This window comes from Charadrius vociferus, unplaced genomic scaffold, assembly GCF_000708025.1.
Source record: "Charadrius vociferus isolate BGI_N301 unplaced genomic scaffold, ASM70802v2 scaffold340, whole genome shotgun sequence".
NCBI classification, from domain to species: Eukaryota; Metazoa; Chordata; class Aves; order Charadriiformes; family Charadriidae; genus Charadrius; species Charadrius vociferus.
The window spans coordinates 241,172-254,057 of record NW_009646631.1 but is presented as its reverse complement, the minus strand read 5'-3'; the positions used below and the strand labels follow the sequence as shown (position 1 = coordinate 254,057).

The window sequence follows — 12,886 nt, the reverse complement described above, 5'->3', positions numbered from 1 at the left end:
TACAAAAACAACCCTTCTGAAATCCCAACTCCTCAGATTTTTTTAGGGGAAGACCTAGTTGTTTGAGCCTGTTTCTACCCCTGAAAAACTGCTTTTGCATTAATGGAGAGAAAGCAAGAGATGGTCTTTTACCCCACGTACTGCCCAGCTGGGCCTGATCCGACCACTGGCACGTAACAGGATTTTGGTATCCCTGGACTCCAGGGGAGTTGCATGCAGGGTGGGATGCTATCCGGAGTGCAGGTGGTAGAATTTGGCCCCTGCAACAGAACTCCTTGTTATTTTATTATTATCGTGAGGTCTCCAAACTTCACTTGCTTAATGTGCTTCTTGATAAGGAATGATCTCTGAAGGCAGTGTCCTGATAACAGTCTAAGGCTCTGGATTTCCCATCTGAATTCATGACATATTTTTTTTTATTTTTATCACTCTTTGCTTTCCTGTATGCAAGGAGCCAGTAATGTAAACAAACATCACGTCCCTTGCATAACTGTCTCTGACACCAAACCTCTGAAAATTCTTTTAGTACATCCAGAATACGTGGGCAAAGGCTGCAGAATAAACATAATGTCTCTAAGTATTAAAAGCTTTTTTTTTTTTCTACCCTGGTTGCAAACTAAGCATTGACTACTGTCTTGATTTTACAGATTATTTCATGCTGAAATTATGCCTATTTGCATGGATAGTCATTCTTTAAAACTAGCCACAGATGCAGTCCTAGGGAGCACGTAGATGTTTTTACAGGTGAACCGAAAGAGATGGGAGCAATTCCAAAAAGTCTGCATGCTGCCTTTGGCAATATACCCTGTTATTGTGAAGATTGTGCTCTGTTAAGCAAATGTAAAGTTTAATATTAGATAAGCCTCGCATGAAAAATATTTTAATTTTCCTCAGTGTTAAATTTTAAGAAACAGGAAAGAGAGTCTAGTGCTTTATGTGCAATGTGAGTTTAGCATCACTAGTTAATAAGTCACAAATTATGTCAAGAGCCTTTTACAAAATGCAAGGAAGTGTGTTATCTTTTTATGCTGTGTTCCTGGGAAACAATGAGAGTTCATATAAAGAGAAGGTATCTTCCTTTCTCACGCAGCTGATTGATGTTATTTCTTTCATCTTTCCATATTTTTTCTCATCTTTTCTGCATGTCACAGGAAATAAGATTCTGTGTATTCAAAATATTACATGTAAGAAGGGCTTCACTGGGCATTTGAGATACTGTTCTTGGAGATTTTTCTAAAGCAGAGAGATGTGACACTGAACATGCCTCGTTTCTGCTATGCAAAAAATTTAACGTCATGTATTTTAGTGTACGAAATACAGAATCTTGAGCCTTCGGTAGTGGGGCTTGCTTGGAGAATATAAGTGAAGAAAAGGGAAGGAATGTATGGGGAATTCAAAACAGTGTCGTGGCTGGTCACTGGTACATACGAGGCTGTGTTAACGAAGTACATTTTGGCCTTTATTTGATCACATCTCTGTAAATATTATAATCCCGACCATAAAATATTTTAATGCATTTTTGCTTTGCTGAATAAATGTTTCCCTAATGATTTAAGAGAGTTTTTTTTTCCCCAGTGTAAGCCTAAATGCGTCTATGATTTCTTTGCCTTTCACATACACGTATACTATCCTACCTACAATTAAGTGAAAGTTGTTGTTTTGACCTTCGAATGTTTATTTACCAGTTTTATCTCTCTTTAAAAAGCAAAACTACAATTATGGTTTTTACATCGCAATTGAATTTTTTTAATCCAAATTTTATACAATTTCTTGTTTTAACAATAAATCTTAAATAAGGAGTACTTTCATCTTCTTTTGTAACATGTATCTCAATGCCCTAAATTTAATCAATTGGTTGTCAGAGGCTGTGTTCTTCTAATCTACTCTTTCTTCTGAAGATAAACAGTATCATTTTAGGCATTTGTGCAAGAGAATCATATTACTGGTGCTTAAGCAGTTTTTGCTTTTTTAAATCTTAATCCATCTTAAACCAGTGGAGCAGAAATATTTAAAAATGTTTCATTTCAAGCAGAGTGCATAATAAATTGCAATAATTGTAATGTGCCATAAATCCCAGAGCCTATGCATTTTGCATTTTATTCAGGATTGAGGTCAGGAAATTTGGAGAAATTTAAAGAAAATGATTCATCAGTCCTTTTGTTCTGTTGGCCAGGGTCCCAGGATTCTTGAGCTGAGCCCAGCTGACAAGCTTTTGAAGATGGCACAATAACAGTCCAGTGATGCCTGACCATGACAGCACAGCCCTCTTAAGCAGGCAAACCAAGAGAAGAAGAGTTGACATTGGAGTGAAAAGGACGGTAGGGACAGCATCTGCATTTTTTGCAAAGGCAAGAGCAACGTTTTTTAGTGCCATGAATCCCCAAGGTTCAGAGCAGGATGTCGAGTATTCAGTGGTGCAGCATGCAGATGGGGAAAAGTCAAATGTACTCCGCAAGCTGCTGAAGAGGGCGAACTCATATGAAGATGCCATGATGCCTTTTCCAGGAGCAACCATAATTTCCCAGCTGTTGAAAAATAACATGAACAAAAATGGTGGCACGGAGCCCAGTTTCCAAGCCAGCGGTCTCTCTAGTACAGGCTCAGAAGTACATCAGGAGGATGTATGCAGCAACTCTTCAAGAGACAGCCCCCAAGAGTGTCTTTCCCCTTTTGGCAGGCCGACTATGAGCCAGTTTGATGTGGATCGGTTATGCGACGAGCACCTGAGAGCTAAACGCGCCCGGGTTGAGAATATAATTCGGGGTATGAGCCATTCCCCCAGCGTGGCATTAAGGGGCAATGAAAACGAAAGAGAAATAGCTCCGCAGTCTGTGAGTCCCCGAGAAAGTTACAGAGAAAACAAACGCAAGCAAAAGCTGCCGCAACAGCAGCAGCAGAGTTTCCAGCAGCTGGTTTCGGCGAGGAAAGAGCAGAAGCGAGAGGAGCGCAGACAGCTGAAGCAGCAGCTGGAGGACATGCAGAAGCAGCTGCGCCAGCTGCAGGAGAAGTTCTACCAGATCTATGACAGCACTGACTCCGAAAATGATGAAGATGGCAACCTGTCTGAAGACAGCATGCGCTCCGAAACCATGGACGCGAGGGGCGGCGACTCTGTCGGCAGGTCGGACAACGAGATGTGTGAGCTGGACCCAGGGCAGTTCATCGACCGGGCGCGGGCCCTCATCCGGGAGCAGGAGATTGTGGAGAACAAGCCGAAACGAGAAGGTCCCAAGGAGAAGGAGCAAGGGCCAAACGCCTTCCACCCCGAAGGCAAACATTTGGCCGAAACACTGAAGCAGGAGCTCAACACAGCCATGTCGCAAGTTGTGGACACAGTGGTCAAGGTTTTCTCGTCCAAGCCCTCCCGCCAGCTTCCTCAGGTCTTCCCGCCTCTCCAGATCCCGCAGGCGAGGTTCGCCGTCAACGGGGAGAACCACAACTTCCACACGGCCAACCAGCGCCTGCAGTGCTTCGGGGACGTCATCATTCCCAACCCCCTTGACACCTTCGGCAGCGTCCCCATGCCCGGCGCCACCGACCAAACCGAGGCGCTGCCCCTTGTCGTCCGCAAAAACTCCTCCGACCAATCCGCCTCGGCCCCGCCGGCCGGGGGCCATCATGCCTCCCTGCACCAGTCCCCGCTCTCGGCCACCGCCGGCTTCTCCACCTCCTCTTTCCGCCACCCTTTCCCGCTGCCCCTCATGGCCTACCCCTTCCAGAGCCCCCTGGGCGCCCCGTCGGCCTCCTTCCCGGGGAAAGAGCGCGCCTCCCCCGAATCCCTCGACCTGACCCGGGAGACCACCAGCCTGAGGACCAAGATGTCGTCGCACCACATGAACCACCACCCCTGCTCGCCGGCCCACCCCCCCAGTGCCGCCGAGGGCCTCTCCTTGTCCCTCATAAAGTCCGAGTGCGGCGACCTGCAAGACATGTCTGAAATCTCACCCTACTCGGGAAGCGCAATATCCTTTTTGAAAGACAAGTGATAACACGGCGGTGGCTGGAGGGAGAGGACGAGGGGCCATGCCCACATCCCAGAGCGTCCCCTGGGGGCTGCAGGAGCGGGGCAGTTGTGGGGGAGCAGGTGGGGGGGCTTGGGGAGGCCAAATAAAATGCCAGGCGTTGGCTGATGGCTCTCCTTCAGCAACAGTGTTCACATAAAATAGCCACCCCCCTCCCCAAGCCTTTTAGACCATCCCGTGGGGTCAGAAACTGAGCCAAGCCCATGACCCGGGTGCCGGTGGGTTTCCCAGGGCCAGCAGGTCCTTCCCCAGGCAGGGAGGTGATGGAGGGGACGTCGCCCTCGGCCAAAAACCTTTCAAGCCATGGCTGCCTCCTTTCCCTCCCCTGCCAGGCCAACACATGACCTGCGTTAATGGTGTCGTGGCCGGGGCTCACAGAGAGCCACGGTCTGGTCATGGTGAGCCTTCAGCTCCCGAGCCCGTAAGGGAGACGAAGCACAAAAGACACAGGTACTGATGTATTCAGGCTGCATCAAGTTCTTTCCCCCACCCAGAGGTCTGTTCCTCAGCCCTTGTGCAGCTGCCTGCTATGCATGATTAACCTCTGTTCAGCCATACACAGAAATCTTTTGTCCTAACATACACAAAGCAAATTATTTTGGAAAGCTAGAGCGAACAATTAAATATAAAACTTCAGCTGTATTAAATTTACAGGACACTTCCCCTGCTTAAAAAAAAAAGATGATAATAAAATCTCTCTTTTTAGCTCAATAGCAGGCTTTAGTCAGGGGAAAAAATACATCTCTGACTTTATTTAGGCATAACCAGACATAGTCATGCTCTTTCTTTTTTCCTGGAAACTAGTACTAGATTTTTTTTTTTTTCTTTTTTAGCAATAACACCTCCCACTCTTTGCATCTTTTCCCCTAATGTGCTTTTTGGTCAAAAGATTTTTCTTCTTAGTACAGTTGTATTAAAAGTGAATAAAATACTGTGTCTGCCCAATGCTAAAATTGAGGATTTTGAATGAAGGTCAGATCAACATTTTATCCGGGCTCCAAGAGCCCGGCAGAAGGCAACGGCACAAGCACAGAGCCTTAGATGCAGCTAATTTCGTTCCTCAGCTGATGAAAGTAATTCCGACTGAATAACTCTGCCCCTCCCTGAGTAATGGCAGTGATGCTGAGGAACTTGTCCCCTTTCCAGGGGTATCCCATGAAAGCGGATGCACGAGGCTGTGCACCATCACCGAGTGTCTTCTAGGCGGTTAATAACTCTGGTGGGTTTAGATAAATTTAATCACATTTCGTGTAGACGTGTTAAATCCTCAGGAGGGTGCTGGCAGGGCTCGAGACCCACTGGTTGCCTGGACTTCCCATCCCTCCCATGGCAGTGGGCACCAGGTGCTGCAGTTCCAGAGCCCATTGCCACCAGCCTTTGATGTAACTTGGGTCGAGTCTGAGTCAAGAATTGCTGCTGTCTGACCTGTATGAATAGTCCCATTTTGATAGGGGAAAGGGTCCCCAGTTTGAAAGCACCTTCCTTAGCTGTTGGTGTTTTAAAAGAGCCAGCTGGTAGTGGACGTGACATTTGAGGGACCTCTTTGCCAAAAGAGGATCTCTCAGCTGCCTCGGTAGCAGGGAAATCTTCAGCTTGCCATGTATGTTTTATGGCAAAACGGAGGAGTCGGTCTAACACCAGCATCACTCACGGTTACTGCCAGTTACTTATGGAGATACAAAATGAAAATCTTTCTTGCATATTGAAACGCAAGCTGCGATGCTTAGAAAGCAGTCCTCAGGTCAACAGGAGTGGCAGCTGAGGGCAAGACTCAGGCCAGAGCAATTAAGTAATTTCTACCAAACAGGACAGTGGCATACTAACTGTTCTTGTATAAAAGTAGTTCTCCTGTCCTGGGAGAGGAGTGATCAGAGCTGAAAAATGCCAAGCGTGTGAACTAGGAGTAGTTCTAGGGCTGCATGTGATCCTCTCCGCCCGTAGAGCATCTCTCCCTCACCCCTGCCGTTTCTCCGCCTTTCTCCTGCTCGTTCTCACTGGCGGTCAGTCGCTAATGGAGCTTGTTGCTTCTGCCAAAACAGGGGCGCGAGAGTCCCCCGCCTCTCCGAGGCTTAGCCAGGGGAAACGCCGGGTGCAAGAGTGATTCCTTTCCTCCTCCCTTGCCCCGTGTCTTCCCCCACCACTGTGAAAGCGCTCTGACTTTCCCACTTAGACGCTATTGTAGGCTGCAGTTTGATCTGGGTTTAGATTCAGACCTATTGGGACAAACAGATTTATTAAATAGTGCTTCTATAGAACGCGTACCCTGGTATATGGCTCAGCTGTGGGGATGGATGTGGTTTTTTTTTAGCAGCGACTCGTTTGTCCAGGTAGCTCACAGTTTCCAGGGCAAGGAGCAGTATGGATGTTGGTTTGTTTGTGGTCGATTCTGTTGTGGCGCTTTTATTTTGCATGGTTGAATGTGCACATATAGGGAATATATTTCTTGAGAGAAGCAGATCTTTCTTCCCTGCAGAAAGCAACATCTGTTTTTCTGGACAATACAGCCAGGATGAGAACATAAGACTAGCAGATACAGCCAAGTTCAGGTTTTAGTAGTAAGCTAAAACACTGAACTAGCCTGTTTTTTGACTTTGGGGGTTTTGTTTTGTTGTTTGGTTGTTTTTTTTTTTTTAACCAATGCCTGTAAAATGTATCTGCTCGTTCTTTGCTGAATTGCAGAAGGAAATGGTTAATGTTTGCTTATGTTGATAAACAAGATAAGATGCACCTGCAGCATGAATTCCCATCTTGGTCATGAATGCAGCCTGTATCTTTGCAAACTAATCTGTTTAATCAAATATTAAGTTTTATTCAAATTCCAAAAGAAACAGACAGCGAATTGTTTTTCTGCATGCTCTTTCTTTGTCATGCATCCTCTTTGCATCTCAAGAAAAATAGCCTTGTTCAGTCCCAAAGCATTTGCATAGATCAAAATTGAAGCACAACAGTAGTTTGTGTGCTGCTAAGACATCTGTAAAGGTGAAGAAGTTTAGCGTGCTCTCCCTGGCAGGAAGGCTTTAAAACATTAGTGAAACTTTCTACAATTTTATTTATTTTTAAACAGAATTCCAATCCAACTGGAATGAGTTTCACAGTCCCAATATGTGAAAGCTATAATTAGTGAATTACAACATTTTGAAATGAGGAGTTATTACATCTGACTAGAATTAAACTAATTAAACTTAAAAAAAGAGCGAGTGATTTTACAGCAAGCTGGGTAACTCCGTGCTGTTGATAAAACCTGGGCGATGAACAAACACTTTCCAGCCAGCCCGTTCTTTGGAGGGTCTTGAAGATGCTCTGAGATACAGCTATTTGGAGCTTTGCTGCTTTAAAGCACCTGAGGTGTAACTTAAGGAGCAGCTTGGCTTTGCCAGTGCAGATTTTTTACCTGATACAGCCTATTCTTACCTCTTTTCCTTCAGCTTAATACATGTGTGGGCTAACAAAGCCTGTTAGGGCGTTTGTGGGAGCTCAGGCTGAGAGTAACGGGAGTGAAAGATCATCTCCACTGAAAAATGTTTTTGCAAAAGAGGAGCATTACCTGGGAGGATTGAAGTGCAAATGAGTCAAATGCTGTGCAATGCCACCCCTGTTCTTCTCCAGTTAAAACGTGCAAGAGTGTGTGGATGTTTCATTCCCAGTCTTTCACTTGCTATTTCTTAGCATTCTGCCTTTTTGCTGCCGCTGCTGCGTTAGGTGAGGCTCCGTTGTACTGTGTAAACGCACAACGCCGACACTCTCAGGTTGTTTGAACACCGCTTTAGGTTCAGCTGCAGTACACTGTTCCTCTGATCTTTTATGTTCCTGAGCAGATGTCTTTCATTAATTTATGGATTTATCATCTTTTCTTTCTCTCCTTTTTTTTCCTTCCTTTTTTTTTTTTTTTACACCTGGCAGCTGGCTCAAGTTTCAGCAGTTATTGTCTATTTTGCATTACCCATAGAATTGAATGTCATCTGTCTTCACAAAGCTATAGCTAAGAGAATTGAGGCAAGCCACACGAGCTGCTGGGACAGAGCTTGTTTGCGTTCCATTCGGCACCCCTCCTCCCTTTACCTCCTTAATATTTATTTGTGCTCGTTTTCTTTCCTGGCCTTGAATGGGGCTTAGCTCGTGTTCGGTACAGCTGTATGTTTACTGAATCTATTTCATCATGAGTCATTGTGCGTGTGTAAGTATCCTGGAAACAGCTAGTGCTTTCTTGGAAGAACAGTTGCTTTTCAGCCCAGGCACTTAAAAAGGAAATTAAGCAATTGGTCAGTTCAGTTTTTTTCTGAAATAGCAATGGGTTATCTAATTCTTAGCTCTTAAGTCTGTCATTAACTATTTTTTGCTAGATTATTACAGATCATATCTTTTATCACAGTAAAGTGTTAACCTTAGGATCAAGATATACAGATTTGTTGCATATTTGATATCGCTTTAAGGCTGCCAAGTGCTTAAGAACAAGTATAATTTTAATAAAAAATGGATTTCTGGGAATTTGAGTCTCAGAACATCTTTTAATACATGTTTCATTCAATATCAATATCCTCTGGCATTAGAGCACAAAATATTTAAAAATCCTAAATGCAGAAGGAATCCAAATGCTCAGACAACTGTCTAATATGCTTAAATCCAGCAAATATGAGAGCTTTTTTTGAAAGTTTAAGTCTGTCTTTGAGCTTGCATTGAAAGAGGATGTACGCCAAACCCGATACTAACATGTTGTCAGCGTCAGAGGAATTGCAAATTAAGGAGACTTAGGATTTTTTTTTGTCTTTTACTTATTGGAGTACCCCTTTGGACCCCCACTTTCCTGAAAGGATCGCATAACAAAATGGATTTCTGGCGTAGAAGTTTTGATTTGTCTAAAACTCTTATCACTAAGCAATAGGTGACAGCTTGCTACTATTATTTCACTTACGTATTTTGACAGATGGCACTGCAGAGTGTAATGCTCTTTTAGACTTCTCTATCAGTCTAATGGAGGTAACTGGAGGTTCTTTCAACTCTTCTCTTGGCACAAGAAGTATGTCAGTCATAAATTATCTTCTTTGTAATCATTAAGCATCTAACACAAAATGCAAGTTCAGCTGAGCCGTTTTCCATGTACTTCCAGATAGTAAGAGGTTTTTAAACTAATATTATCAATTACTTTTTTTTAAAATGCTACATTTTTGCAATCTAAAAAGGAACCTTGTAACTGAAATAAAGGGGGAGGGTTTCAGTAGATTTCACAAATTAAAGAAAAAGGAATTCTGCTGAAAAAAAAAAGGCTAGCTAATCATCAGTAGCCTGCTGATAAAAATTAGTCTGGGTTTCCCGTCTCGAGGCCTGGAATGAGATGTTCTCTGCTGACGTGCGCCCGGCCGTAAGGTGGAGGAGGCACCTTGGCTGCAGCACATCTGTCAGCTTGGTTGACCTTCCCCCACTGTAAGGTGTGAACCGAGCGAAATTTTCAACAATTGTGTTTAGGAGAAACAGTCCTTAGAGAAGCTTCTGGGAAGAACCCTTAATTGACCTTGTGGGGGCCACATTGATTTTCTCCACGTGCATCTTCATTTCTGATAAATTATAAAGCCATTAATTTGCTGAGGAAATGGCAGGGCCAGCCTGCGGCACAGATGTGACCAGAGCCGTTCTAGCACGCAGTACACAAAAGAGAGCCAAGAAGCTGGGAGAAAAATCAGCAAGCCGAGATTGTTATGGTTAGCTTCACATTCCCTTGGGAACTCCTTTCGTTGCTTCTGTTTACAGATCTAAAAGGTAATGATGTTTCCAGGATAAATAGGCTGCCTTATAGGGTAAGTGGCCATTTATTGATCTGCTAGCCCACATTTATCGATTGGTTAGCCCCAAATACGGCTTCGTTCTCCGAGGAGTTAACTGTGTAAATCAGGAGGTGACAAGTTTGTGGTGGGGATGTTGCACGGCAGAGGGGCTCTGCCTCGTACAAACTCTGCTTTGATTTGCAAGGCAGCCACTGGAGCAAAGCCACGGCAGGATTAGAGAGAGTTACTCAAGATGTTAAAATTTATCGACGCGAATGAAACAGGTGAAATGCACTGCCTGTATCAAACATTGCTCAAAATGATGAAGCGCCTCCGATTGTCTCACACGCATTAGCTTTATTTCGTGCAAGTGGCACAAACTGAGAGCAAAAGAAACTTTAGCTGGAATCGCAGAGGAGAGGGAGAAAAAGCTCCCGATAAGTTTTCTGCAGCACATGCTTCGTGCATTTGTTTCCTTAGCAACAAGTGAACATACATATGGTACGCAAGCCGTAAACTTGCAAGATTCCCGAGACCCAGCACCAAAACTGATAGGAAATACAGGGTTTAAGTGACATCGCCTCGCATCCCTCGTTTAGCTATTTTACAGAAAATTACAGCGCAGCAATTTAAATGTTAATATTTTCTCCCGTAGTCTGGGGAACTGTAGAGTATTGAAGGGGGCACTTTGCTAGCTCTGTACCTTCAGAAACAGCTTGCTCAAGAACAGCATTTTCCTTTACTAATTCAATCCTACATGCAGGAAGGCTTGTCACCGAATCACTTGAAAAAGGCCAAGCTCATGTTCTTTTACACCCGGTACCCAAGTTCCAATATGCTGAAAACCTACTTCTCAGACGTAAAGGTAAGAAAATCTCTTTCCCCTCCCCCTCTCCTTACTGCATGCTATATTTGCTCATGAAATGGTATCATGTTGTCCTATTAGAGATTAATAATATTTCTGCGTACACAAAGGTTACAGCTGACATTATTCACTTGGTCTTCCTGTTGAGGTGTAACCTGCTTGTGCCTAGATGGGGAAAGGGGATGACTTTAAATTAAAAATAAAAAAATCACTGACATTTTAGAGCAAAGTAAGAATAATTATCACAGTAAATGAAACAGTTTTCAGTATGCGTATCCTATTAAAAAAAAAAGGAGATTTCACTGGTGGTAGAAATGTACTTCCAAGAACATTTTGGAGCAGTTCTGAAGTGCTCCCTTATTGTTTCATTTCGGTTGGTTTCCTCATATTTGTGCTTACATAAGCAGAGTGTAGAATCCCTTTCTTTCTGTCAAAAAGAAACAGTACATTGAAATTCTCCATGCAGAAGCTGCTTAAAAACAAAAGTGATGATTGTCTCTTATTTACAACTTAATTTGTTGTTGATGCAGAGTACACTGAGCATAAGGAGGATGAATAAAGTGACAGATTCAGGCCACATTATTCAAATGAGGATATGAAAGCTGTCGACATACAGCTGCATCCTCCCTCATTCTACAGAATATTAGGACCTCCTGATTTTTTTTCTAAAAGTAATTGTTTCTTCACATCAACTTGATTTTGTGTTAATCATCGAAGTTTTTTTTAAAAAAAACATAGATTGGGTTTTAATGATTATAATGGCATACATGGTGTCATTATCTAAGTAACTTTATAAACATTACATTAGCTTAAATTAGTTTGTTACATTCCTCCCCTCCCGACCAAATTACAGAAATCCTTCTTTTAATCACTTTTGGGTTATGGGTTTTTTCGGTCTTAGCGGAAGATTATCCCGCAGGTTTGTGAACTTGGCCCAGTTTCTGCTGATCAGTTCTCTTTGGTCAAGTTTCTTGGCAGTTTTTCCCTTTATTTTTTTCCGTTTAACGTTGCGTGCGCTTGCACGTCTCAGTACACTTGTGCCCCTCACAGCCGTGCCCTTGGAGGTTCCTCTCATTCAATGCCGTGTGCCGAGCGGATGGTGACAACATTTACAAAAAGGAGTGTGGGGGGGAAGCAATACAGGCACTTCCTAGGCTAAATGGCTGGTCAAGAATCATTAAACACACAAAAAAAGCTGCGCCTGGCGCAGCGGGCCAAGTGGAGGGTTTGCTCTCAGAGTGGATCCACCTGGAACGGGAGAATCGGAGGGAGCGTTTCAGGCGCCGCTGCTCCGACGAGCCACCGCAGCCAGCTGTGGGGCTGGCATCGATGCCGGGCAGGCTCCTGCTCCCCTGCTACCCTGCGCCTTCGCCCCTAGGTTTTCCCACGGCTGGGTACACCGAGGTGGGGAAGGTTTTTGTCCCTGGCATTGCCGCTTTTTTTCCCCGCTTTTTAAGAAGGTGCGCACTTGCGTGTTGGGGGTGGGGGGGGGAAGCAATACAGGCACTTCCTAGGCTAAATGGCTGGTCAAGAATCATTAAACACACAAAAAAAGCTGCGCCTGGCGCAGCGGGCCAAGTGGAGGGTTTGCTCTCAGAGTGGATCCACCTGGAACGGGAGAATCGGAGGGAGCGTTTCAGGCGCCGCTGCTCCGACGAGCCACCGCAGCCAGCTGTGGGGCTGGCATCGATGCCGGGCAGGCTCCTGCTCCCCTGCTACCCTGCGCCTTCGCCCCTAGGTTTTCCCACGGCTGGGTACACCGAGGTGGGGAAGGTTTTTGTCCCTGGCATTGCCGCTTTTTTTCCCCGCTTTTTAAGAAGGTGCGCACTTGCGTGTTTGCACGCACACGCTGACTTCTTCTTCTGGCATATTACGAAGTTGTGTAATACACAGAAATTTGCTTCTGTGCCACCTTACATTTATACAGCACCAGGAGAAACCCAAAAGTGCTTTACAGAGCACCTGTGTGGGATGGGGACATTCGCCCAAAACCCCTGGGGACACATGACAGCCACACAGGGTCAGCAGCGCCGCAGAACCATGGGTGTAGATACTAGATAACATTTGTCTTTTCTTGGGCTTTTCCTTGCCTCTCAATGCTTCAAAGTGCTTCGCACGCGTGTGCAATTTCTCGGGCCAAATGCTGCTCCCCCTTTTGCCCACGTGCAGTCTCATTAGCTTCACCACTCCTACTTACGGAAGCAAAAGAACATAATTTTGCTTAAATGGAGCCAGAATGTCCT

At 44.7% G+C, this 12,886-nt stretch overlaps 1 protein-coding gene across 1 annotated transcript in view; it reads left to right on the top strand.

The window, feature by feature from the left end:
- The first annotated feature begins 2,173 nt into the window (after positions 1-2,173).
- Positions 2,174-12,886, top strand: part of PROX1 (prospero homeobox 1) — a 37,978-nt gene continuing 27,265 nt past the window's right edge. Inside the window, exons 1-2 of the mRNA XM_009888164.1 lie at positions 2,174-3,962; positions 10,536-10,643. Coding sequence (XP_009886466.1) covers positions 2,241-3,962; positions 10,536-10,643 — 1,830 coding nt within the window. The 5' untranslated portion in view covers positions 2,174-2,240. The remainder of the gene's footprint in view (positions 3,963-10,535; positions 10,644-12,886) is intronic.